The sequence below is a fragment of the Pan troglodytes genome, chromosome 1, assembly GCF_028858775.2.
Source record: "Pan troglodytes isolate AG18354 chromosome 1, NHGRI_mPanTro3-v2.0_pri, whole genome shotgun sequence".
Lineage (NCBI taxonomy): Eukaryota > Metazoa > Chordata > Mammalia > Primates > Hominidae > Pan > Pan troglodytes.
In genome coordinates, this window is record NC_072398.2 from 12,263,505 (window position 1) to 12,290,167 (window position 26,663).

General features: G+C 44.2%; 1 protein-coding gene across 7 annotated transcripts in view; it reads right to left on the reverse strand.

Moving 5' to 3' along the window:
* Window positions 1-2,240: 2,240 nt before the first annotated feature.
* Window positions 2,241-26,663, reverse strand: part of MTR (5-methyltetrahydrofolate-homocysteine methyltransferase) — a 106,086-nt gene continuing 81,663 nt past the window's right edge. For 6 of the 7 annotated variants that reach the window (XM_514294.9, XM_063790354.1, XM_009441716.5 and 3 more), the window contains 9 exons: window positions 22,057-22,138; window positions 17,664-17,762; window positions 16,516-16,591; window positions 13,544-13,699; window positions 11,552-11,748; window positions 8,326-8,526; window positions 7,335-7,527; window positions 5,763-5,875; window positions 2,241-5,351 (listed from right to left, as the gene is read on the reverse strand). In XM_514294.9, the coding sequence (XP_514294.2) occupies window positions 5,265-5,351; window positions 5,763-5,875; window positions 7,335-7,527; window positions 8,326-8,526; window positions 11,552-11,748; window positions 13,544-13,699; window positions 16,516-16,591; window positions 17,664-17,762; window positions 22,057-22,138 (1,204 nt within the window). In that variant the 3' untranslated portion in view covers window positions 2,241-5,264. Of the gene's footprint in view, window positions 5,352-5,762; window positions 5,876-7,334; window positions 7,528-8,325; window positions 8,527-8,548; window positions 8,693-11,551; window positions 11,749-13,543; window positions 13,700-16,515; window positions 16,592-17,663; window positions 17,763-22,056; window positions 22,139-26,663 lie in introns of those variants that run through there. The other variant, XM_016941494.4, reaches the window with a different exon arrangement.

Consider the following 26,663-nt stretch of genomic DNA (forward strand, 5'->3'; position numbering starts at 1 on the left):
TTCTACAATTTGACAATACACATAGCTGATTTATAGCAAGTATGCCATGAACTGAGGGGTTTTTGTTTTGTTTTGTTTTTGCAGGGCTGCCAATATGCTGTCTTCACGGGACGGTAAAGAAAGTATCACTTGGGCCACATCTAATCTGAAATCCTGAAGGTGGGTGTAGAGAGGGTGCTAGGGCTTTGATACTGTGCTTTCTTCCTGAGAGAGAGAAAACCATCATGCTCCCCGCACCTCGAACTCATTTAACAAGGCTTGATGGAGTGAACAATTTCATGGCAGGCACTGAGTTAGGCTCTGGGTATCCTGAGCTCAGGAAGAGGCAGGGCCCCTACCCTCATGAGGCTTTACAGTCTGCTCTCCATCCAACTCCTGTCCCTAGAGGATCTGCTCAACTCATTCAAGACAACCTTTACTGAGCACCTATCATAAAGCAAGCACTATTTTAGACGCCATATAAAGATGAGTAAGGTTCCAAACCTGCCCTTAGGTAATGTAAAGTCTAACAGGGAACTAGATGAAGTTTCACCAAGGGCTGTATGAAATGTGCATGGCGGTGTTACAGAGGCAAGAAGAGGGGTCACTTCACCTAGCTTTGGGGTGGTGGGAGGGGTTGGGAAGCTTTCCTGAATTGGGTGGAACCAGGGTGGAGTTATTCCAGACAGAGGAGCCAATGTGAGCAGATACCTCCTTCAGGGTACAGCAGCGGTCTAGGGCTTCCAAGACATGAGGCAGGGTCAGACATGGAAGGCTTTGCATGCCTCTAAGGGGCTGGGATACATCCTAGGTCACGGGGAGATGGTTATTGAGGCAGCAGGAGGATTGAGGCGGGGGTGTAAAGAATCAGAGAGCCCACTCTTCCAGCTCTAGGAGGTGGGAACCAACCCGGCAGCCTGTGTTGCAGATGAATCCAGAGGAGAAATGATGAGAACCTTAACCAGGGCAGGCGTAGAGATGAACTTAAGACCTATCTAGTGCATAAAATCGCCAGGGCTTGAGAACCAACTGGATGTGAAGGTTGAGAAAAAGAAAAGTGTTATGGTCTGATGTATCCCCCAAATCATGTTGAAATGGAATCCCCAGAATGATGGTGTTTGGAGATGGCATCTTTGGGAGGTCATTAGGTCATGAAGGTGGAGCCCTCATGAATGGGATTAGTGCCTTTTTAAGAGGAGGCCAGAGAGCAAGCTTACCCTCCCCACCCACTGTGAGAACATGAGAAGCTGGCGGCTGCATCCCAGAAGAGGGCCCTCACCAGAACTCAGCCATGATGGCACCGTGATCTTGGACTTTCAGCCTCCTGAACTGTAAGAAATAAACGTCTGTTCTCTATAAGCTAACCAGTTTGTGGTATTTTGTTACAGGAGCAGGAGCTAAGACTGGAGGGGTCGGGGCAACTCCCAGGTTGATGGTGTTACTGACTGGCAGAAGAAATTCAGTCTCCCTGGAAGTTGGGTTAAAATAATTGTTTTTAAAGACTTCTGCACTATCTGCAACCCTCTGTACTTGTGCTTTACCCTCAGCATATAATCCTTTTTCTGTCTGAAACACTCAATCCTATTCCTCCAATCTTCTTTAAATGAGTCAACAAGTCTTCCACACCTCCCATTGTCTTCAACCTAGCAAAGCCAGCTGTGTGCCAACAGTCCCCACAATCCCCTGACGCTGCTCTTGAGGGGCTCACTGTGAGAAGGGCCCTCAGCAATCCCATTCCCAGGCCTCTTTGCAGCATTGGGTTCTGCTGGCATGCTTCGAAACGCTCTTCCTTGCTTTCTCGGCATTGCACTCTCCCTCCTGGCTTCCTCCAACCCACAGCTGCTCCCCTGCTGGCTCCCCCTCCTCCTCCTCCAGATTCTCTTCTCCTCATATGCTCCATAGATGATCCCATCGCACTGCAGCCTGACCTCCATCTCCACGTTCAAGTCTCTCAATTCTAACTCCAGACATTCTTTTTAAATTCCAAAGTCTAGTATCCAACTGCCTATATTCAGTCTAGTCACATCGAATCTTTCCAAAACTCATCATTTCTCCCATCCCCTGGCCTCCGTCTTAGCAAATGGTCCAGCCATCCACTCATTCCCCAAAGCCTGGTATCTGGGCACTGCTGGCAGCAGCACGGATGCACCACTCTCCTGCCCCTCACCTTTCTAGCTGCTGTTTACCCTAAGATGTTCTTCCTTTCCTTAAAAACTGTATTTGACATATACAAACATTACCTACAAAATCACCATACCAGATTTTAGGTTATCATTCCACTTTGCCTTTATTTTTTATAATATATTTAATATTAAGTAGAACATATTTAATATGTACAAAACTGTTATCTATTAGTTATAAAGCATAATGTATTAATAGCATATAGTAAACACTTGTAAGCCTACCAGGAGGAACCAGAACAGCTGCATAACTTGGCATCTACCTATGTGCTCCTGTCCCTTCCACTTCCTCCTTCTGTGGGTAATTACTATGCTCAATTTTGGTTTATCATTGTTACCTTTTTTTTTTAATAGCATAGTTTTATTGTATACGTATGCTTAGACTATATATTCTTTGGTTTTGCTTGTTTTTGGGCTCAATAAAAATAGTACGCCCCATGTGGTCTCTTCAAACTTGCTTTTTTCCTTAATATTTTCTGAGATTCATTCTTATTGTGAGGTATAGCTGTAGTTCACTCATTTCCACTACTGAATAATATCCCGTAGAATATATATATTATTCACCTATTTTCCTGTAGACAGACATACATTTCACTTTTTCCAGTTATTAACTATTATAAATATGTAACTATGAACATTCTTACACATTCCTCCTAGTGGCCACATGCAAGAGTTTGCTGGACATACAGGTGGGAGTTGGAAGCAAGATCATAAGGTCTGCAAATGTTCAAGTCTGTAAGGGATAATTGTTTTTTTAAAGCAGTGGTGCCTGTTTACACATCCACAATGTTGTACAAGTCCCTACAGATCTAACAACTGGTACTGTCAGACCCAACCTTTGCAAATCTTATGGATATAAAATGGAATCTCATTGTGGTCCTAATTCATATTTCCCTGACCAATGCTACAGAACATCTATTTATTTAAAAGCCCTATTTCCTCTTGTGTAGTCTTCACTATTTTTCTATTTTTTTAAATAGGAATTCTCTATATTTGTGATTATGAATCCTTCATCAGTTATTTGTATTATAAACGTCTTCTCAAGTTGTGGATCATCTTCTCACTTCAAGTGTTTGCTTAATATAAGCCTTGAGTTTTAACAGAATTGACTTAACCATCTTGTCCTTTATGATTACTACTTTATGTCTCAAGAGATTCTTTCCTGCCCTAAGGCTTTTTTCATCCAAACACTGACAATTTTTGCTTTTTGTATTAAAGCCCTTAACATATTTGGAACTTATCACCAGGTAAGGTGAGAGAAAGTAAAATTTCTTTTTTTCCCACATGAATAGCCATTGTTCTGGGATTACTTAGGGAGTGGTCCTTCCTGTCCCCACTGACTTGCCATGTCACCAGGTCATTTTGCAAAGGTCAACATATGCATGGGTGAGTTTCTAGGCCCTTATTTTGTTCCCCTGCTCAGAATGCCGACCTCTGCACCATGACACTGTCTTGACAATAAAACTTGGTATCACATAGGGTGCGTGTCCTCAACCTCTCCTTCATATTTAGAAGCATTTGGTAATTTTAAGTCCTTTGCTACTCCATATAAACACCTGCTTGTTTCATTCAATAAAATCTGTTGGAATTTCCATTGAAAATGGTATTAAATCCATAGATCAATTTTAGGAGACCTGATACCTTTATAATCTTTAATATTCCTATTCATGAACAAAGATGGTTCTTCATTTGTTCCTCCCTTGCTTCTTCGTCTTCATCCTTCGAATCAAACCAGGACTCCAATGCTACCTTCTCCTGACTATTGCCACCACCATCTTGAAGTAGGATGAGTGTATATTTTGCATGCAAATTTTTGAAATAACTGCAATCATCCAAGAAAAAGATGACATGGGTGAGTTTGAGGCTTGTTGCTTGAGTGGTGGCACCATTCTTCATTACTGAATATACTGAGAATTGACGGGAATAAAATGGTAAGAAATGAGTGACTTTATGCTGCCCACTTGTCCAACTCCGCACGGGATATCAGAGCCCAGCTGAGAACCTGCTCAATCCTGGAAACAATTAAAAGATGTTAACCGGCCAGGCTCGGTGGCTCACGCCTGTAATCCCAGCATTTTGGGAGGCTGAGGTGGGCAGATCACGAGGTCGGGAGATCAAGACCATCCTGGCTAACACAGTGAAATCCTGTCTCTACTTTTTTGTATTTTGTAAAAACACAAAAAATTAGCCGGGTGTGGTGGCGGGCACCTGTAGTCCCAGCTACTCTGGAGGCTGAGGCAGGAGAATGGCACGAACCCAGGAGGCGGAGCTTGCTGTGAGCCGAGATTGTGCCACTGCACTCCAGCCTGGGCGACAGAGCCAGACTCTGTCTCAAAAAAAAAACCAAAACAAAACAAAACAAAAAAAATGTTAACCACCCTTAACAGTAACTTTCTCTCCTCATTTCCTTTTTGTTTCCTCAGGGGTACGGAAATACGAAATTATGGGAGGACGAAAATGCCCAGAAAGCATGGCTGCTTGACCACACTGGGGCAAATGGCTTCAGTGTTTCTGACAAGCAAGCAGTGAGCGCATGCCTTTTGCCAAAGGGAGTTCTGCAACCATTTAGTCCAGCCTTTAGAAAATGAGGTCTTCCGAAGAGAACAGAGCTACACCTTCCCCGTCAGAATCCACTGTTATAACCACTTAGATTAAAATGCCCCATTTCTCACAGTATCATTTTGTCACAGGGTCACACTTCTCTATTCAACTCAGTTTCAGGCTTTTCTTCTAAGAGGAAAAAAAGACGACTAAGTGGCCTCCTAGATTCCACTGTAAAAACAGAAAAAAGCAGGTTGACTTGCTTTGAAATCAAACGACCTCTGTCTTCAGTCTGTCCCCATCTCAGAGGGACCAGGGAAACCACAGGAACCCTGCTCACTGCTCTTCACGCAAGGTCCCAAAAAAACAGCGCCTGTTTTCCAGGCACTGCAGGAAGACCCTGCTCCTCTACAAGGTTCCACTAAATAGTCTTCGAAAACCAGAAGCAGGGAAGTGTCAGCCAGATGCACACAGGTTTTTTTTTGTTGTTATTTTTAAGGCACCCTAGGTTGTATTTCCTTGAGGATCATCAAGAATAAAAAAGGCAAAAAAAAAAAAAAAAAGTTAGTCTGTATCATATCCCAAAATGGGTCCAAGCCATTTCTCAACCTCAGCCACAGATATGTTCTTCCTCAACGCATAATCCTCAACCTGCAAAAGATGAGAAGCATTTTATTAAACCAACATGATAAGACTTTTGGAATAGAAGTTTCCACAAGATTTGCCAAGAAACATTAAGTACCTTGCATTTCTTGTCTTAATAGCAATCTACAGAGTTAAATGGAGATAGATATTTATCTACCAAGTTGCCTTTTTCTCTGGGCAGAAAAACATGTAGTAAACGTCTGATGCTTAGAAGCTGTGTGTGTGTGTGTGTGTGGTTTGCATGTAGAAGTGAGGGCTAGAATAGAGGTATTCTATTGAAATCAAATTAAGACATTAACTGGAGTAAATTTCTTCATCCTTTCCCCTCACTTTATTCTCATTCACATTTAAAATGAGAGAGGTTCTAGAATTTCATTTGAACTAGGCAAGCCACATATAATGAAACAGCTAGCTTACCTGATCCTTGGAAATCTTCCCCACAGCAAAATATTTGGACTTCAAATTGGAGAAGTAGAGGCCTGAGACTGCTGAAGCAGGTGCCATTGCTAATGATTCTGTTAACCTAATGCCTAGAGGGAGCAACACAGGGAAAATGCTTATGGACTCAGTGTCTAGCACAGGGCCTGCAGCTAGCAGGCACTCAATGAACTCTTGTTGAACAAGTGAACCAAAGCGAACTCATGCCTTCTAGGTAGACACATGACACAGCATGAAAGCTGTGATCAGAGAAGTCTAGCAAATTCCTGCCAGGTGAAGAAACAAATTCGGGACATGCAGATCTCCTCTAACCCAGGGGGACAGGCCTGGGAAAGACTCTACACTCCTACCTCCAGCCATCCCAGATCAGTTACAGGTGCCCTAATTTGCTCCTAAGCCTAGACCTTCTCAGGCAGGAGCTCTACCCCTGGAGATGAGAACAACAACTGAACAGCCTCCACTGGCTCTGTGCGGCCACTGATACTAGGGACGACTGAGAGCTCCAGTGAAGAAGGAACCCACAACATTGTGAGAAAGAAGAGACAGTTTTCCTTGGGATCTGAGAGCTCAAACAGACCCTCAAGGATATCTATTCGAAGCCACTCATTCTATGAACAAGGAAACAGAGCAACATGAAGGGTGAGTGCTTTGCCAGAGGTCGCCCAGCTAGCTTATGGCAGAAACAGGACTCAAACCCAGATCTCACGACTCCTAGAGTTAGTGTTGTTCCTGCTGAAGCAGATTCAGCACAGCTCATGGTTTCTCACTTAAATCTGGATGCCTTTATCAGCTTTGATGGCATGCTTTTTATTAATTCCGCTGAAAACTGTGAGCTTAGCCTGGGCCATCTCAACTACATGAACTCTGCAGTAATGACAGAACCAGGACATCGACATGACAATGTGCAGCCACAGAACCACGAGCCAAGTCAGCTCTGGGCACAGGACGCTGAGGCCGGGTGTCTGGGCCTTTGTTTCAGAAAGGCACATGCCAGCTTGTCATTTTCAGCTATTAGAATCAATCCACAGGCAAAACATAACAGAGAATTATGATTACAGAAGAATATAAATGTTCCTAACAGTGTAAAAGTAAAGAGAAAAGAGGGCTGAAGGGAAGGCTGGGCGCCCTGCGAGACCAGCACCCAGGGACACCATCCACAAGCAATGAGACAAGAGCATGAAGCAAAGTGACATTACTGAGGGACAAAGGTCGGTCTCTAAGGGAGGGATTAAAGACATCACCATGCCTGTGACAGGAAACTGGGGCAGGAGAGGCACAGGATGGTAGACATAAGCTAAACTCCCATCTGGCGTAGGCCAAGAGGAAATAATTTAAATTGATACATCTAAAAATAATGATGTAAGAATACTAATCAGTAATACTGAAGTAAAATGCAGAATAAATAGCTACGAGTAAAAAAGGACAGCATAAGGGACAATGTGATTAGAAGCCCTTCCATTTTAAAAACATGTTTAACCCTAAGTGCCAGTATGCTGATAAGAGTATCTACTGAAGAAGGAAGACAGGAACCCGCAGCCTCCTGGCTCCTACCTGTAGACTGCTCGATGTCTGCGAGTCTCCACATGGTGAGCTTCTCGGTGTGGTCGGGCTGGCTGGGGTAGCCAGGAGCCGGGCGGATGCCCTTGTACCGCAGCCTGCGCAGGTCTGCGACGTCCAGCTGCTCACTGCCACAGTAGGCCCACAGTTCTCGGCGAACTCTTTCATGGAGCTCTTCTGCAAAGGCCTTGGGACCCAAAGCAGCAGGCATGCTTAGGCAGACGCAGGGGCTCACAGCATCAGTGCAGCCTCCACCCCCTGAATTAGAACCATGAGGACACCCTCCCTCATCTGGACCACAGCCAGGGGAAATTTGGCAAGAGGAAACAGGCTGGATTCTTGATTGGTTTGTACTTTCATCAGCTGCTGCTCTGCAGCTCAATTTTGGCCTTAACCTGAGCTCTGAAGGACCATACTTAATGACCTAAAGATTTTAGACCTTAAAATTAACGATTTCCCTAAAGGTCAATCCAAAGCTCCACGGGCCAGAAAGAGCAGCTGGGACCATACAGCTGCTAGTTCCTCCACTGTTCACTGCAGGAAAAGGGAGAGGCTCTCCCCAGGGCAAAGGCTACTACCCTCATTCCATGCAGAGGAAGATGAAGAATCTATAGATGACACCAGCATTACAATGAGGGGCTCTGAAATAAAAATTTGTTTTTAATTTTTTGGGATACTGAGGAAAATGTCACATCACAACAAGCCAACAGAGACAACAGAGATAAGGTAGAGATAAAGGCTCTAAGAGCAACAGCCAACTGTGGCACCATTCAAGGTTTTTCTTTGCCTCAAAGATAATGTACACAAGCAATCTGGGGATACATAATATTAAAATACGTATAATGTTAAAGCCAGCAGCATCCAACTCAAGAAAAAAAAAAAAAGACACTGGTTCTAAGGGCTGATCAGTCTTCAGGTACCCACCCCAGGCTCCCTACTGCCTGGCCTCTGTCCTCAGCCCCTCGGCGCGATGCCTCTGCCTTACCTCTGCCAGCCGGTCCCCCAGCGCCTTGACCATGATGCTGCTGTAGTCGTCACCATCATCCTCATAGGCCTTGCTCAGCTCTTCTACCCCAAAGCAGGCAACGGCAAACAGGCCCAGGTAGTCACGGATGCCAGAATGCAAGGGAGCAATGAAGTCTGAGAGGCAGTAGTATGGCTCCGTGCTGGCAGAGTCCTTCTCAGCCTTAAAACCAAGGAGCGTAGGAGTGTGCGGGGGCGCCGTTAGCAAGAACGTGGCGCCAGCACACCATGAAGAGCAATCGGGTATCGTCAAATGAGAATAAGCTTCACAACACACAGATGGCAGCCTGTATTGTGCACTGTTACATCCCCAGTACTTGGAATTGTGTCTGACACATAGTGAGTATCCAATAAATATTTGTAAGATAAACAAATGAAATGAGATTTTTTAAAAATGTATGACATGACGTAACATAAATTGTCAGGACACCAGTTCATTGGCTCATTCACACACTGACCAAACATTTACTGAATGCCTTCAGGCACTGTGCTAAAGTCACGGTTTAAAAACAAAAAAATTTGTCCCCAAGTGTTTTCAATTAAGTCCAGCACCATGTTCAAAAGAGATCCAATAAATGGAAGCGCCTCCACTCTCCATCAACAGCAGCAGCTCAAACAACAAACTGTTGGGGTCAGCGATGCCCAGGCCATGTGCTGCCTGCCATGTGGGGTGGGGTCGAGGGTCATACAGGAGCCGGCTGAGGACACCCAGGGCTGGCTGGGCACCAAACCAAGAATTCAGCAGGATTTGCTTCTGGATGTTCTCCACAGCCCTGGGGCCTACCCTCCCCCATTTTTCACCCTCAGCTCATAAGCAACTCTTCCCTGCAACTAAGGTAACAAATAAAGTCTTATACATATTTAAAAAATCAATAAATATTTGCTGAGAAGGTAAATAGCTTATAATACTCATTCAGTGGTTACTGTATGCCTGCTCTTGGTGCTTTGTATGAATTACTATTTAACCCTCTCAACCACCTTGTGACATAAGTGATACCATCAGCTCCATTTTACAGACAAGAAATCAGGGGCATAGGAAGCTTGATCAACTGGCCCAAGGTCAGACAGTGGGAGGGGCCAGGGGGCTGGTACCACAACCCATGCTTCTACATATATGGTACTGCTTAGGACTGATCAATTAATCAATGAGTGGCCAACCCACACACTTCACAGCTCGTTGCCCGCCGTGGAAGCAAGTACAGCTTCATTGATACAGGGCAGGAAATTGTTAAGTGCAGGCGAGGAGGTGTTTGGTAATGGCACCCAGGAATGTCACAGAGCTCAGGGACAGCTGTGCATGGGGAAGCTGTTTTCCAGGTATACTCGGCCCATCAATTATTCTTTGCTAACAAAGGCCAGAGGGGGACCCAAAGTTTCCCTGCACCACAGGAGAGACAGATCACAGAGCCCCATGGTACCTTCGAAGAGACAGCAATCAGAGCCTACTCAGAAGAGCAGACTCCCAGAGTAATAAGGCACTGCCACCAGAATGTTCCAGAGTGCACTGGAGGAAAGCCCCTCCTGAGAAATTGCTACCTGGGTAGGTAATGTATGTGCCTGGCCCAGTTCCCCTCTCCAGAGGCTACTAAAAAGGTGAACTCTGAGAATTCATTCTATTAAATGCCCTAATATGTCACAGACTGCCCGGACATAAATGGTACTGAAAGTAAAAAGAGATCGCAGAGGACACAGGACTTGAAAGATGAAAGACTGGGCTAGAGCAGAGGTTTTTGAACAGTTATGTCTGTAAAAGAAAAGCCACAAATTCCCTAGTGAGGAGGGGCTGGAACTTAACATTAGAACCCCAGTGCCTTATATTCTGTGGCCTCCGAGCCTGGGCGCATACAGTGAGGATTTACTGAGCCTAAGTGCATACGGTAAGGATGTAGCTGTCCTTGTTTAATTCTTCATGGTACTGCTGAAGGCCCCAAATTTAAGAATCCCTTCAGATGCTGTTATGGTAAAAATATGGATGATTATGAATTATATTGTGGTTGGGATTAAAATGTGCCACTATCTTTTTTGTTTGTTTTTTAGAGACAGGGTCTCGCTCTGTTGCCCAGGTTGGAATACAGTGGCATGATCATGGCTTACTGCAGCCTCGATCTCCTAGGCTCAAGTGATCCTCCTGCCTCATCCTCCCCAGTAGCTGGCTGAAGAAGTACAGGCCTGCACTCCCCAGTGTGCGGCTCATTTTTAAATTTGTTTTGTAGAGACAGGGTCTTGCCATCTTGCCGGGGCTGGTCTCAAACTCCTAGGCTCATGCAATCCTCCCACCTTGGCCTCTCAAAGTGCTGGGATTACAGGTGTGAGCCACTGTGCCCAGCCAACACTATTATTTCTGAACGACTGAAAATGGCAGTAAAACAGAGTAATTTTCTGCAAATTATTAAATTTGTTAATGACTCTGGTGAATTCTGGTTCCAATTCTTGATTAAGACACTCTTTTTTACAGCAGCTAAAGGGACATGCATATGATATTTGCCTTTTCAAAGGTGGGGGGGATGAGAGAGAAGTTGCTGAGAAGAGTCTGTTCTCGTCACTCGAAAGAAAAAAAGCCAGCACAGTCAAAGAACGGCCACTGGGGGTATGTACAGGCTGGGCTCTCCTCTCTATATTGGGGGGCCCAGCACAATCTCCATCATCCTTCATCTTCTCTGTAAAACAGAAACTTAAACTGCCTCACACGGCTGTGTGGAAATTAAAAGCATGACCATCAAGCACCTTACTATGCACCTGGCACCTGGTATACATTCTGCAAATGTTTGTTTCCACCTGTCTTCCCCTTTCAAGGGAAGCCACCTGACAGTCTATTTTAATAATATGCATAGATATTAACCTACGTTTTTGAACAAGTGAGTGTTCTCTTTCTTCAGAAGCTAAGAAGACTGAGATCCTGACATGTGACCACCTGAGACAGCAGCAATGGTCCTCGTCCATCCATGGAACACAATATTAAATGCCTCACTCCTGCTGAGTGGTCCTGCCTCTGACACCCATGGTGGCGCCTTCTCTCCCCCGTCCTCACAGATGGCTTGGGCTTGGGCGTGTGACTGGTCACTTCTTGGGCATGTGATTGGTCATTTGGGAGGAGGTGAAGCAGACCCTCATTTATGCAAAGCTCTTTTGTGTAGTGCTTAAACTCACAAGCGAAAGCAGTGTGCTGGCTGTCAGTACACCTTCCATACCTGTTGCCTTAACCCATAGAAGGTGGCTATGGGCTCTGCAGCCTGGGGCACAGCAGCCTCTGCGTACAGGTGAATGTCGTCTTGGATACTCTGTGCTGGCCAGAACCCAACCACACCCCGGGCCCGGAGTTTCTTTTGACTAATCAGTGTGTTCAGCATATTGTGGGCATCATCGTAGACCTTTCTGGCCTCTCCACCTATTAGAAAAACAGAATTAGAATTCACTTAAAGATGCCAAAAATAACCATCAAACAATGCTTCTTTTAAAAGCCATTACCCCTCCTCAGTCACCTTCCCTCTTCAGGCTTCTCCATTTTCCTCAAATGCTTTCTGGTGTTTGCCACTGACCCAGCTTAAAGTGGAACAGCCAGGGTTTTGCGGCTCCTGCTAAGTGCAGCTCCCACAGTCTGCTTCTCCCAGTTCAAGCCACTCAAGTTTTCCACTGGACAAAAAGCAGAGAGCCAAAGCTGTGGCTCCCCAAAGCATTCTGTCACAGAGGATGAGAAAAAGCAGGCCACATTCCTCACTGACGTTCCTCGTGCACATACAACTCCACTGACTTTGCAGTGACCTCTGGGAGACGCGACCTGTGCCTCGTATTCCGTGGTGCTTTTAATCCCAACTACAATATAATTCATAACGATTGACATTTTGACCATAACAACCTCTGAAGGGATTCTTCAATTTGGGGCCTTCAACAGTACCATGAAGAGTTAAACAAGGACAGCTACATCCTCACCCTATGCACTCAGACTCGGTAAATCCTCACTGCATGCGTCCAGGCCCAGACACCACAGAATACAAGGCATGGTGAATATAAGGCACAGGCCCCGTCCCCCAGAGGTCGCTGTGAAGTCAGTGGAATTGTATGTGTACAGGGAACGTTAGTGGTAAGGGGTGAAGTGTGGCCCAAATCCTCACATGTGGCTTCAATGCTGCACCTGGGCTGGCCTGCTCCCGGACCTGCAGTGGGAGCCAGGCTCCGAGGACACCATCTCGGTTTCCGTGAGACTCGGCCACCCTGCCCATGGTGAGAAGCCTGTCCCACGGCCCCTGGACAGCTCACCTGTGATGATTCAGGGGCAGCACACTAAGAAGCCCCTTGCTCATCACCACGTTCCTGGCTACCTGAGAGTTCCTGAGTCTCAGCATCCGAACACGCACACCCAGGCCCGCCCCCCGTGGGAAACTTGGCAAAAGGCTGGTTTCTAGGCTCCTCTCAGCCCTAATCCCAAGCTTCTGTGAGTCTACCCCTCCCTGCTGCTCTGATCTGGCTACTACCTGATCCTTTGAATGGCTTTGCATTTGGATTCCGTGTCTCTGTCGGTGGATTTTGGGGTGAGGCTAGAAGTTAGAAGTGGGGGTAGTAATTTAACACCTCACTTACTTCTCTAGTTTATCACCCTAAATCCCCATTCCCTCCCCAATGCTCCAAGCACAATGGGCTCCTTGCAGTTCCCCAAATAGGCACATGTGCCTGTGCCTTCTCACACTGTCTCCTCTACCTGGAATGACCTTTTCTTCAACACCATATCACATCCACAGTCCTAGCCACGGCAACTCCCACTGAATCGTCAAAAACGGTTCGAACACCACCTTGTCCAGGAAGCCTGTCCTGACCTCCCAGTCTGAGCTCTATCTCCTCTTATGTCCACAGGAGCCCAGGCAGGGCCCATTACTATTGGATGTGCCAGCTAGTCAGGTGCTAGACAGCAGGGATTATATTGTCTTCCATTTATCCCTAGTGCTCAGCATGTAACTGATGTCAATAAACATTTATTGAAAGAATAAAGTAAATACCAAATTTAGTTGATGCAATAAGGACCAATCTAGCAGTTTGAAAACCATTAAAAAGTTGGGCAGGTGAGGAATATGAAAGCAGCTGTAATCTGCACAATCCAAATCCACTGCTCCTCATTGATTCCGGTCTTCAAAGTCACAATCCCACAGCTTGAATATCAGAGGCGGAAAGGAAGGACTTACTGCACTAACCTACTGTTTTGTCGTTAAATATCTTGGGAAAGCCTCGATTCGGGTACTTGCCCCGGAGCTGCCAGACATCAAAGAAAGGCTTCCAGTCAATGTAGTCCACCAGCTTCTGCAGGTCATAGTCTTCAAAGACCTGGGTCCCAATAAACGTGGGCTTCACTACAGGAGAGAAGTATGGTTGTCAATGCTGACGCTGGCACCCTGCCTGATGGAGGCCTCCCTGCCAGCTCCTCACTGCTCTGCCAACTCCCACACTCCGCCTCCCTCCTGTCACCCGTAGGAGTTGTTTTACAAAGAGGGGAACTTTAAATTATCGTGGAGAAGGAGTAATTCTGCACTGAGTCTTAAATAAAACTATTCTTCACATGCAGCTGACTACACCACCCTTGGAAACTGTTCCCTCAACCCTTCCATCCCCACCCCCTGCCCAAGAAGGAAAGACAGACGGGTTAATCCTCACTTGCACAAATGAAGACAAGGTGAACATGAAGAACATGAAAGAACATGAAGAACATGTCCAGAAAGACATGGAGAGTAAGCTACTTATCTAAAGTTTCAAAACCGGAAACAACCATCTAGACTGTCTACTGACACATATGCTCAAAGTATAGGCAAATGAAGTCCCAAATTCAGGACTGCTGTGCTTTCTGCAGGGGAGGAAGGGACACATGTGGGACTTCCGATACATACTCCTCAATACATAATCCTCCACTCTGCCAAGCATGTGTGCAGCACAGATGTATGAGCAAGGAAAAGCTGATTTATTACCTTAGAAATATGGATTCAATTAATATAACCTCTGTTCACTCTGCATTGTTTCGTTTTTTAAAAATCAGATGGTAGGTTATGTCTTAAGCTGGCTAGTGGGTATACGTGGATGTTTAATATATTGTTCTTTATACCTCCTGGTGAGTCTAAAATACATCATAATTTAAATAATGGTGAAGACTTCAGAGACAGATGGTGCTGCTGGGCTTTCTGGGGCAGGTAGAGCAGCACTGCCATCTGCCCTCCAGACTGTAGTGTGGTCTGCACCTCAGACTCTGGTCTGACATGGCAGGATTAGGCTGGAGTCTAAGGTGTTGGCTCCATTGTCGTATCCGAGCCTTCCTGTCTCTCTACTTCCTGATTTGTAACCAGGGATGATCAGGGAACTTCCTATTCTACCAATCTCAGGGGCTCTGGGAGAACACAGAAGCTTCTAGAGTATTTTTCTCTCATTTGACTTCTTACTCCTGCCTGGAAATCTCTACCTTTTCATACTTGTTCACGGTAGCCCTTTCCCATTTGTTCCTCATCATCCTTCTACTACACGGGACAATCCCTTCTTTGGAAATATCCTGTTATGTTGGTTTGTTGGTAACAAAGCCTTTATAGTCCCCTTAGTAGAGAAACTAAAAGGAATCTACAGATAGACCCTTGATTCAAGTGTCCTCCCGCCTGGGAAGGCAGAGAGAACATGCTGCTGCAGAGCCACTGATGGACTCTCTCTTGTCTCCCAGAATTTAAGAAATGTTTGAGGTTTTACCATCAGGGCCATAAAAGAAAACCCTCTTTTATTCCCTATCAACTTCCTGCAACTACCCTAGGACTGGCTGTCCTAAGATATATTTCAGAGGGCCAGGCCTCAGTGGCCCATGGCCCTGGGGCAGCAGGGCGGGCCCTGCAGTAGCCCATGCCAGAGGTTAAAGCGGCCACTAAAAAAGCATCCCAACCGCTGCCAGGTGCTGTGGGCCTTTGGAGGGTATTTCCAGCAAAATACGTTTTGGATGTTTGAATTAATCCAAACAGACTTGCCCTTGTGTTATTATTCCAATTTCACAGGGAAAGATACAGAGCAAACAATCGGAGCTTGAACTATATAGCAATTTATATTTTTTCAAAGGTTTTCACAGAATATTTTACCCTCACAACATTTCCAAAAAGTAACTCCTTTTTTTACGTGGTAAAAACTGTCAAACGTGGAAGCAAGCTGCTCAAGGTCACTCCGTGAGTCAGAGTCAGGAGCCACGTTGGGATGAGAACCCCGAGCTTCAGGCTCCCAATATGGCATTCTTTCCACCAAACCACGCTGAACTCAGCAAGGATGAAATTAGAACCAAGCACACCTACATTTCCAATTTAATCTGCTCAACTCTGCCAAGCATGTGTAGAACACAGATGTCGTGAGCAATGAAAGCTGATTTGATATATTACCTTGGAAATATGGATTCAATTAATATAACCCCTGTTCACTCTATCTTGGTTTTGCATTTGTGTCTCACGCCTCTCTGCGCCTGTCAAAACATCTTACACGTTTTATTCCCTTGTGAACACCTATATGAGGCAAGAAAGGTGGCTAGAAATTTAAAAAAGGAAGAAACCAAATAAAAGAAATAAAAAGAGAGGGAAACATCCAGAGAGAGGACAGAGAGAAAGCAAGAAACAGAGGATCCTGCTTTGCTGCAGTGTTTTAAAGATGTGTGAATGCAAAGGCGTTTCCCATTTTAGACATTTCACATCTGCCCCTGGGCCTGCGAAAGACCCAGGCCACCTCAGGTGACAGTACCACCCAGGCAGGTTTCCACAGAACTTCCTTCAAGGAGACGGGGACCCACGCAAGCACAGCACAGAGGAAAGAGCATGGCTTTAGAAGACAGACCAGACAGAGATTCCTAGTAACCTTTCAAGTTTCCACCCAAAACTCAGTTTCTTCAAATTAAAATGCAGATAATTCCCATGTCCATTATGGAGTTGTCTGAAGGACTCAGAGAGCTGCTATGAGTCCATCTCAGGATGGTATCTGGCACACAACACCTGCTCCATAAATGGTACCTATTCCCTTTCTTTCCAGTCATCAGTCACTCATCAGCATTAGACACAGTTGAGAGTCGTTAGCTGCTGGTTTGATTTTGCAGCCAAGTAAATGCATGTATTTCCTCAGCACACTGTCAGTTACCACACCCAGTCTTTCTCTAGTCCATAGCCAAACAGACCTGGGTGAGGTTCAGACAGCCAATCCATTTGGAAACCACTTTTTCTGGCTTGACTTAAGGGTAAGTATCTCCTCTCCTGTTAAAAAACAAAGAAAAATTAGTTAGACACTCTTAGCTTTTCTACAACTACTATGAAAACATGTCCAAGAAGGCCAATATGTAAGCTTTGCAAGAAAGCAAATGCTCTTATTCATGAGCATCTTTATTCTAAAAAGCTCTTCCTTTTCTACCCAGTCGGTTTCACATTGGCACCAGAACAATAGATAGTAAAGACTTAATAAGCATCCATTAACTACTGATATATAAATACAAGCCTAGTTCTGCGGCCTGAACCTGAGGTACTAGGGGTGTCTGACCTGTACTTTTAGAACACCTGAGGTCAGCTGTTAACTGGTCTTCCATGGCCCACCCTGAGGACCAGAAGGTAGAATTAAAGAAACTGTCCACTGTGGGCAAACCTAAGGAGAGAGAAAAAAGCCAACCACTGCGTCTTGGCCTACCTACCACCTCAGAAGCAAAACAGAATGTTTTCCTCATGCTGTTGATCTCATTTCACTTGCCTAGCAACTCCCAAAATGCTCCCACCAAAGCCCAGAAGGCACATAACCGGAAAGAAATATTTCAGTGACTTCCAAAGCCTAATTATGCCTGTTCTCCATGGATTCCCTGAAGCTTATCAAGAGACGGACAGTTCTTAAAACATCATTCTGCACAGTCAGTGTTGGGCAGTCAGGCAAAAGGCTTATACTGGTCCTGCCTCATGTCTCCATTTTCTTCCATTAGCTCCTGAAGAATGGGGATCTGTGGGAGTCATTTCAGTACACTGTTTCAGCACCTGTTTCCCTGCTGAGTATGAACTCATGTTTTATTCATTACCATAGTTCTGATATCTAGCACAGCCCCTAACACCTACTGGGTACCCAGTAAATGTTTGGCTGAATAAATAAAATTCATTTCAATACAACCAAAAATTATTTGGGAACTTAAGACACTGAAGACCTCTGATTTGAACTAGAAGACAGAAATTCTCTAAAATGATCCAAAGCCTTTTACACTCCTCAAAACCATTTTAAAAAGTCACATTAAAAACTAGGATCATAAAAAATAGTCACATTAAAAACAAGCAAAAATCTGTTTCTACCACTTACCTTGAGAGACTCATAATGGTCCTGTCTAATATCTTCATACTCTTCCATGATTTCCTCAAAGTATTCATCCTTTAGATTTTCATCTAACAGCTGAGAACACTGAAAATGCAAGATAGCCATAGATGAGCAAAAGATGATAAAACTGGTGTAGTAATGGTCAACGCTGATAACACCTCCTTCAGGAAGGCTTCCTTAACTTCATTTCTTCTCCCTTCACCAACTGTGCTAATTCCTGCCTGGTGTGCAGGAAAAGGTAAACTCAGTGGGCTTGGGATGTTCAAACCCTGCACAAGCCAAAGAAGGGACTGGCCCTTGACTGGTTTCTGGGAGACAAACTCTAAACCCTTGGGATAGCCTGCCTGATAAGAGAGTCACTGTATACCTGGCACCCTGGGCCACGTCACATCGTTTATGCTAACAGTCTGATTTCTGGTGGGGGACCTTCGCTCATGCTTACGTTTGACCTCTGCAGGGACTGAAGACTGAACAATTAAGGCTAGACACATGGGCATTCTGGGCCTATGTGACCAACCCCCAATAAAAACCCAGGACGTGAAGGCTCAGGTAAGCTTCTGGGTTGGCAAGGCTCCTTACATGTTGTCACATATCATCAGCGGAAGAAATAAGCACCATCCAGATTACTCTATGGGGGAGATGACTCCTGAAAGCCTGTACCTAGTCTCTCCTGCATTCCATCCTATGTGCCTTTTGCCTTTCCTGATTTTAACCTATATCCTTTCACAACAATAAACCATGGTCATAACAGTGTTTCTGGGTTCTCTGGGTCCTTCTAGTGAAACTCTGAACCTGAAGGTGGTCTTGGGAACCCTCTGGGTTAAGAAACTCCCAACTCAAGGTTTCAAAGATATTCTATTCATCTACTACTGCACTTTCCAAAGCCTTTTAGTTCCAATTTATATATCCACTTCCCTTACTAGAAAGCCCTATGAGAGCTGCAATCACACATTCACTACCTTCATGCCCCTGGTGCCTAGCCCAGTGTCTGGAGGTGCATTCTCACTAAATGTTTGCTGAGGGAATGAGGCTAATCTTCATAGTCCACTGACTTTCTGCTAAAATTGGAAAGGAAACCAATAATCTGAGAAAATGTGAAGTCTACTCATTAAATTGTAAAAGTAGGATCAGCTAAATATTATTTGTTATTATGATTATCAAGTTGATAGAAGAATAGCTACCATCAAAACACAAAATAAAATTACATAGAAAGAAGAAACGGCAGCTACTGATCACATCAGTTAAAAAATAAACATAGCACTGCCCCATCCCTGCATTCTCCAGCAGGATTATCTAATACACAAAAAGGCAAGAAAGTTCAACATCTTCATCTGAACTTAAGGAAGTTAGACTGAATGACGGCTAAAGTGCCTACCAGCTTTAAAAGTCTATAACTCTGTGTGGGTTTTCTAAGTATCTCTAATAACAATCCAATCACCTATGAGTTAGTATAAAACAAAATCACCTCATTCAGGAATACAATCAGAAAAGGCCATTGTGGCAGGCCAAAAATAGGTTCCTAAATAGTGTTCACACCACAAAGTATTTCCCAGCCTTACATTAAACTCACCTCAATGGAGTCCTCGTTTAGGAAACCCAGCACGGCCCAATGAAACAAGAAGGGAATGCCTACTCTGAACTCCCTGAAGTGTATGTAACCAATGTTTTAAAACCCTCTTGCATTTTGCTAGATTATACACTCTGAGAAAGCAAAACCAGATGTCCTTGACATCCAGAGAATCTACGACCCCCTGATGCTGGTGCTATTGTGTAGACAGAACATACCGCTGCAGTTTGCTGGCACCTTGCACAGCCCCATGAAGCCCGCTGCTCCCAGAGCCACAGTGGCAGGCCCCTTCTGGCCCAGTCTGACTTACTTGACGGAAACAAGTTCATGGTCAATATGTGCGCTAACCTACATGATCCTTCCACCAAAAAATCAAATCCATCATGTGTTTTCATGCCAACCACTGGGACATATCACAGTTTATATTTTCCTTCATTTTTAAAAATAACATTTCATGGCAACAGCCACACAATAAGAGGGAGTAAACTGAAAAGATATTTTATAATTTAAAAAGAATAAAATATTGGCACCTCGTTTTTTATTAAAGAAGAAAAAAGAAAGCAAGGGTCTAAATCTCCAACCATTAAGTATTTGCTACATCTTTTTGGAATCTTCCAAATATATGAGACAGCTGCTAAAATGTGATCCTGTTCCATGTTCATTTCAGTTAGATCAAAAGAGCCTGAGCCAATGAGCCCACAACCAACTGAAACAAATTATACCACTGGCTCCTGAAGTGTCACCAGCAGTTACCCACATGATTTATCATCTGACTTATGTTTTAGCAATTTCAAAATGTGGTCGTTTCTTTGTACACGGGAGGAGCTAACCACTGCTGGCTGCGTGGCTGGACCAAACTGGAAAGAGCACAAACACCCACTCCTCATTCCCTGCCTGGCTTTCAGCAAGGCCCCCGCTGCTCTAGCTCTTCAAGATGGTGAAGGAGGCCGGGCACAGTGGCTCACGCCTGTAATCCCAGCACTTTGGGAAGCCGAGGCGGGTGGATCACTTGAGGTCAGGAGTTCAAGACCAGCCTGGCCAACATGGTGAAACCCCATCTCTACTAAAAATACAAAAAAATTAGCCGGGAGTGGTGGCGCACACCTGTAATCCCAGCTACTTGTGAGGCTGAGGCAGGAGAATTGCTTGAACCTGGGAGGCGTAGGTTGCAGTAAGCCGAGATCGAGCCACTGCACCTCAGCCTGGGCAACAGGGCAACAATCCGTCTCAAAAAAAAAAAAAAAAAAAAAAAAAAATGGTGAAGGCGCTTGTCCTCCAAACATGGAATCAAAGGGCTGATTCTTTCCCCTGCCTGTAGAGGAAAGGTTGGCACTGTGCAACTAAATGGATCCAAAAGTCTTGCCTCTGAATGGAAACTATTCAGGGCTATACATCAGTGTTTGAAAATAATGACAAGTGTTAAAAAGAGGCCCACAGCACTCAGCCATGGACCTGACATAAGCTCCTATGGAGCACAATCCAAGAATAAGAAACAAAAATTGTTTTAAAATTGAGTTGTAGAAATATAGCTTATTTGCATATTTGTCTACATCAATGGCAAATAAAAAATTGCAATTTTATGATCCCAGACTGAGTTAATTTTATCCTTTTTAATGAAGGAGAATTGTTAAATATTAATGGGAAACAAGTTTAATTTAACACAGAGTAAGATAACCTGCATTCAAATCCCACACCTGCCACTTTGGCAGACGTGTGGTCTCAGCAGAGTTCCTAATGTCTTTATGCTTCTGTCTCCTGATCTCTAAAATGGGGACCAAAAAATACCTACCTCATGAGGTTAGCCTTAGGATTAAATAAAATCCATGTAAAGCACTTAGCTCAGTACCTGGCACACTACACATTTTCAATAATGTTAGTGATGATTATATAACTTTCATGTAAATAAATTCGCAGATCTGAAATAATTTCCTTGGAAGGTAGCTCAGGAAATGCGGTCACCCTAGTCCAGGTCGCATGGCATCACTGGAAGTCTCGCAGATCACCAGGCCACCTCAGTAACCTTCCTCGCCTGCACAATGTGAAGGCTGGGCTAAATCTGTGGTTCTCAAACTGTGCTCTTTTGATGGACACTAGGAGCGGGATGTGATGGTAAGTGACGTCTTACCTGGAAATTCTGCCACACTGAATTTCCAGGTAAGACGTCACTTAACAGACAAAGATTCTGTGGCTGAAATCAATTTGGAAACCCCTGGACCACACTGCCTCTCGGGTGCACCCCAGCTGTTATATCCCATTATTCAGTGAAAACAATGAAACCTATAACAAGATAGAATGTTAGGCTTCACTGAAAGAGAAAAGCAGGACGTGGGTGAATTGTTTATGATGTTCACAGAGAAGCAGGAACCACTGTTCTGGGTTTTAAATATCTAGTAGATGTTTTTCTGTCTTTCGGTAGGGTCAACTAGGACACTTTCAAGTTTGTTTTTCTATCTGGAAAAAGGTCATTTAAAAATCCAACATTCCTTTTAGACAGTCAAGCAAATATCTATTCATGTTTGTGAGTGGGTGAAATCTTTGTCTGGTTGGTGTCCAGGTCAAAGGTGTCTTGGTGCCAGGCCATCTACCTGTCTGCTGCTCAGTTCTGTAATTGTCTTTGAAAGTATAGGACATGGTCACCTGGACCTCCTTCCAGCAAGGCAGTCACTGCAGAGGCACACCATGAGCCTCTGGCTGCTCTTTGACCTTTATTTAGTAGAAATGAATAAAAATGAATAGATCTTAAGTTAAACCCTTACTTGTAATGCACTCTTTCCAACACATCTGGAATAAAATGTAAGGTCACCCACTTACCACCACCACACTCTTGGACGCGTCCAGGACATGGATTACAGGTGCACTGTATCTCGGAGCTATTTTAACTGCTGTGTGGGTTCTAAAAAGAAGGGTCAGAAAGAAAATATATCCATCAGCACTGAGAGTTCCTATACAACTCTTGTTCAGCGCCATTAGAGATAATGTATTTCTACAGTGCTTTCCAGAGAAACATTTCAAGGTGCTTACCTACAAATACTGAAGTTCAAATTTCCCTCGTAAAACATGAATGACTTTTTCCCTACCCTAAGATGGGAAACCTAGCCCAGGCTCTGCAGAAGAGAAAGACCTTGTCCTCAGCTCCGTTAACAAGGGACTGAGCCCGTGCATGACCTGGTGCTCATTCGCAGCCCACGTGACTTAAGGGAGGTAACCAGGCCCAGGAAATCACACTGCTGTCATCAAGGTCAGGTTGAGTTCCCTCCTCCAAATGAGCTGGGATAGCAGCCAGGGCCCCTAAGGAACCGGGAACCAGGCAGAGGACACAGGACATGGCTGTCTAGCAGCTGCTCCCCTATTCATGGGAGACATCAACACTCCTCAGCCCCAACCCCACCTTGTACTTGCAGTATGGAACCCCAAACCTGAAATTCAACATAAAATAATACAGAGAGGCAAAAGCAAGAAAAATACTTTTATTTTATTTCATTTTATTTTTTTGAGACGGAGCTCTGTCACCCAGGCTGGAGTGCAGTGGTGCAATCTCGGCTCACCGCAAGCTCCGCCTCCCACGTTCACACCATTCTCCTGCCTCAGCCTCCCGAGTAGCTGGGACTACAGGCATCCGCCACCACGCCCGGCTAATTTTTTTCTATTTTTTTTTTTAGTGGAGATGGGGTTTCACTGTGTTAGCCAGGATGGTCTCGATCTCCTGACCTAGTGATCCACCTGCCTCGGCTTCCCAAAGTGCTGGGATTACAGGCATGAGCCACTGTGCCTGGCCAATATTTTACTTTTAATATTTAGGATTGGTTCAGCCCCACATCCCTATTACCAAACTTGAAAATGTTGGTATTAGGAAGAAAGGCCCTTTCATTCTTAAAATTGCCTAATTAACAGAAGTGCAAAACAAACTGCCCTGTGATGACTGCATGTTTACAGCAATAGGATAGGCTACAAATCTGCTATTTCATGATAGAACATAATGAATTAAAGTGAAAACTGAAAACGTGTACAGCCTCCCTTATAGTGGTTAATCCAGAACCCCTGGAGAGGGAGGAGAATTGTGTTCTGGCCACATCCCACCTTTAGAAGGGCGGCCAGCAGCAGTCCCCATGAGATGGGCAGTGCTTTCCGCCTTTTATCCTCTCTCCTCCTCCCCAGAAGTAGCAGTACTCTTCCTCAAGTGCTTTCATATTCTTCCCCCTCGACAAATACATATGTTTGGAATATTATCCAGAATATGCTATTATATGAGAAAGAAACAAAGTAGCAGAACACTATATTTAATGCAATTGTATTTTTAAGAAACACCACCCTCAAGCTTTTCCAAACAACCAACCAATCCTATATCTAAGTTTCTATATATTTAGAAAAAACACAGGAAGATACACATCGAAGTGTCCACACTGGTTATGGGGGTTAGAGGTGAGGCTGAAGGTTGGAAGAGAGAGATTCAATTGTACTTTACATTCCTCTGAATTGTTTGACATGGTCTAGTAAATGTGGATCATTGAGGTAATGTTTAAAAACCAAGAGACTGTTATAGGTGTAATATATGCATGAGTGTGTTTTTAACAGGCTTCTCAAGGAAGGCTCTAAAAACTCATAAGACAGACAAGACCAGTAACACTTCACCTGTTCCATCTTCCTAACAGTATGTCCACTTGTAAACAGGAAGCAAAGGACTACAAAGCCTTAGGCTATGAGAACTGAGCTGGAAGATGGGCATTCAGGCATAAGCCAGTGAGTCAAGAGCCATCTTTTGGAATGGGAAGGCTGGGGTACAGAGTGGTAGGGAGGCCAGACCATGGCCCTGGGGCAGATTAATGAACTCCATGGCCTCCTGAGACCCTCCTGTTTTATGCCCAGTGTGTGCTCAGGGACCAAAGACCCCAAATCTATTGAACTCTTTCAATCTCTCCAAATATCGATTCATCCACTAGACTAAGCTTGTCCAACATGCAGCTCAGGACAGCTCTGAATGTGGCCCAATACAAATTCATAAACTTTCTTAAAACATTATGAGATTTTTTTTTTTTTCAGTTCATTAGCTATTGTTAGGGTTAGTGTATTTTATGTGTGGCCTGAAACAATTCTTCCAATGTGGCCCGGGGAAACCGAAAGACTGGACACTCCTGCACTAGACAGCCTTAACCTTCATTTCGAGTGTCTTGGGGGTACAGTTCCAGTTCTACTCACGCTACTGCAAGTCACTGATGTCTGGAAAAGCCATAGGGTTATCTCCCCTCAGCGATGTTTTCATGAAAACGTGGAAGTCCTGAGCTAATGAGCTACTGCGAAGTCCTCCACTGGTTTGTGGGAAATCATAAGGGCTCTCAGATGGACTTCTGAGACACTTCAACTCCTGAATGCTTTCTATTTCTAGCAAAGGTGGCTCTCCTAGGAGATGACTTACTTATTTGGATGCAAAGGGCATTAACCATATATGAAGAGACTGATAAATCGGACTTTATAAAAATTAAGACTTTTGTTATCCAAAGACAGCACTAAGATAGCAAAAGGCAAGCCAGATTGAAAAAAAATCTATTTGCAATAAATGTATTTCTGATAAAGGACTTGTAACTACTATAAACTAAAGAATGTGTACAAACCAATAAGAATAAAGCAGAATACCCAATTTTTAAAAATACTTAAAAAGCATATCCAAATGGTCAATATATAAATGAAAAGGTGTTCAACATCATTACTCAGCAGAGAAATGCAAACGAAAACCATAGCAAGGTATTACTACACCCATGACAAGGGATACCATTGAAAAGAACATGGAATAACCGGAACTTTCACAATTGCTTGTGGGAGTGGAAATTGCTACAATTTGGAAAACTATGTGGCAACAGCTAATGAAGATGACCATAGGCATATCCTATGATCTGGCAATTCTGCTTCTAGGCAAAAATACACATACATGTGCACCAAAATTCATAAGCCTAAGTGTTCATAGCAGCATTGTTTGTGATAGCCCCAAAGTGGAAAACCTCAAATGTCCACCAACAGTAGCAAGAGTAAATAAGTCACAGCACATTATACAATGGAATACTACATTGAAAAAAAAACAACAAAAAACCAAACAACTATTGTAACAAGGCTGATGTGGGGCAAAAGAAGCCGGACACAGGACAGCACATACAATATGACTCCACTTATATGAAGTTGAAATGCAGGCAAAACCAACGTATGGTGACAAGAAAGAACAGTGGTTACTTTTGTTGGAAAGGATGACTGGGTGGAGGAACCTGCTGAGGTTCCTAGGGTGCCATTAGTGTTCTATTTCTTGATCTGGAGGTGGTTACATGGGTGGGTTCCCTTTTGTAAAAACTTGTCAAGTTGTACATCTATATGATTTGTGTACTTTTCTGTATAACTGCTAAACTTCTGTAAAAGCACTTACTTAAATAAGAGAGCTTGCTAAAGCAAGACCTCAGATCGCAGACCTCATCCACTGTCACTAATTAGAATGGAGTCAGAACTGGGAAATTCTACAGTGAAGTGCTTGGAGGTTGCGTGGAAATCTGTTTTCCAAAGGCTGTTCCAGCACCACAGTGTAGAAGGGAATGGTTCCCGGGAAGCAGTGCTACCTACTAGCTCTTATTTTCCAAGTAATTTCCCAGAAACTGCAACAGGCATGGAAGAGAAGAGAACCAGAAGAGGCAGGGCTCATACAGAAACAATGCTCTGGAGAGTTGAAAGAAATCTTAACGCCTGTAATCCCAGCACTTTGGGAGGCCGAGGCGGGCGGATCACGAGGTCAGGAGATCGAGACCATCCTGGCTAACACGGTGAAACCCCGTCTCTACTAAAAATACAAAAAAATTAGCCGGGCGTGGTAGCGGGCGCCTGTAGTCCCAGCTACTCGGGAGGCTGAGGCAGGAGAATGGCGTGAACCCGGGAGGCGGAGCTTGCAGTGAGCCGAGATCGCGCCACTGCACTCCAGCCTGGGCGACAGAGCGAGACTCCGTCTCAAAAAAAAAAAAAAAAAAAAAAAGAAACCTTAGGTGGTCAGTGCACTCAGCTTTCTACCTTCAGGCCAAACACATTTACAGTTTCCCAGACAATGAGAATAGATATTTCGCAGTAACTGAAGAGATGCTGGTGATTTCCTATCTTGTTAATTCTAATCTGATATATCAGGTTGCAACTGCTAAGAATCATTAGCAAGCTAATTTTGCCAATAATGTATCTTGAGAGGCTAGTCACGTTGCTTCTCAATGTTTTTTTTTCTTTAATATGGTAGCTTTTACATGGTAAATGATAGAATGGACTATTTGGTAAAGTTCCAATTTGCACAAGAAGCATATTTCTGAGTGTAGTGTCCCACCATATAAAAAGATTCTTTTTTTGAAGCCAGCATCATATTTACATAACACATAATGTATTTTAATTATGTTCCTTTAAATATTTATTTA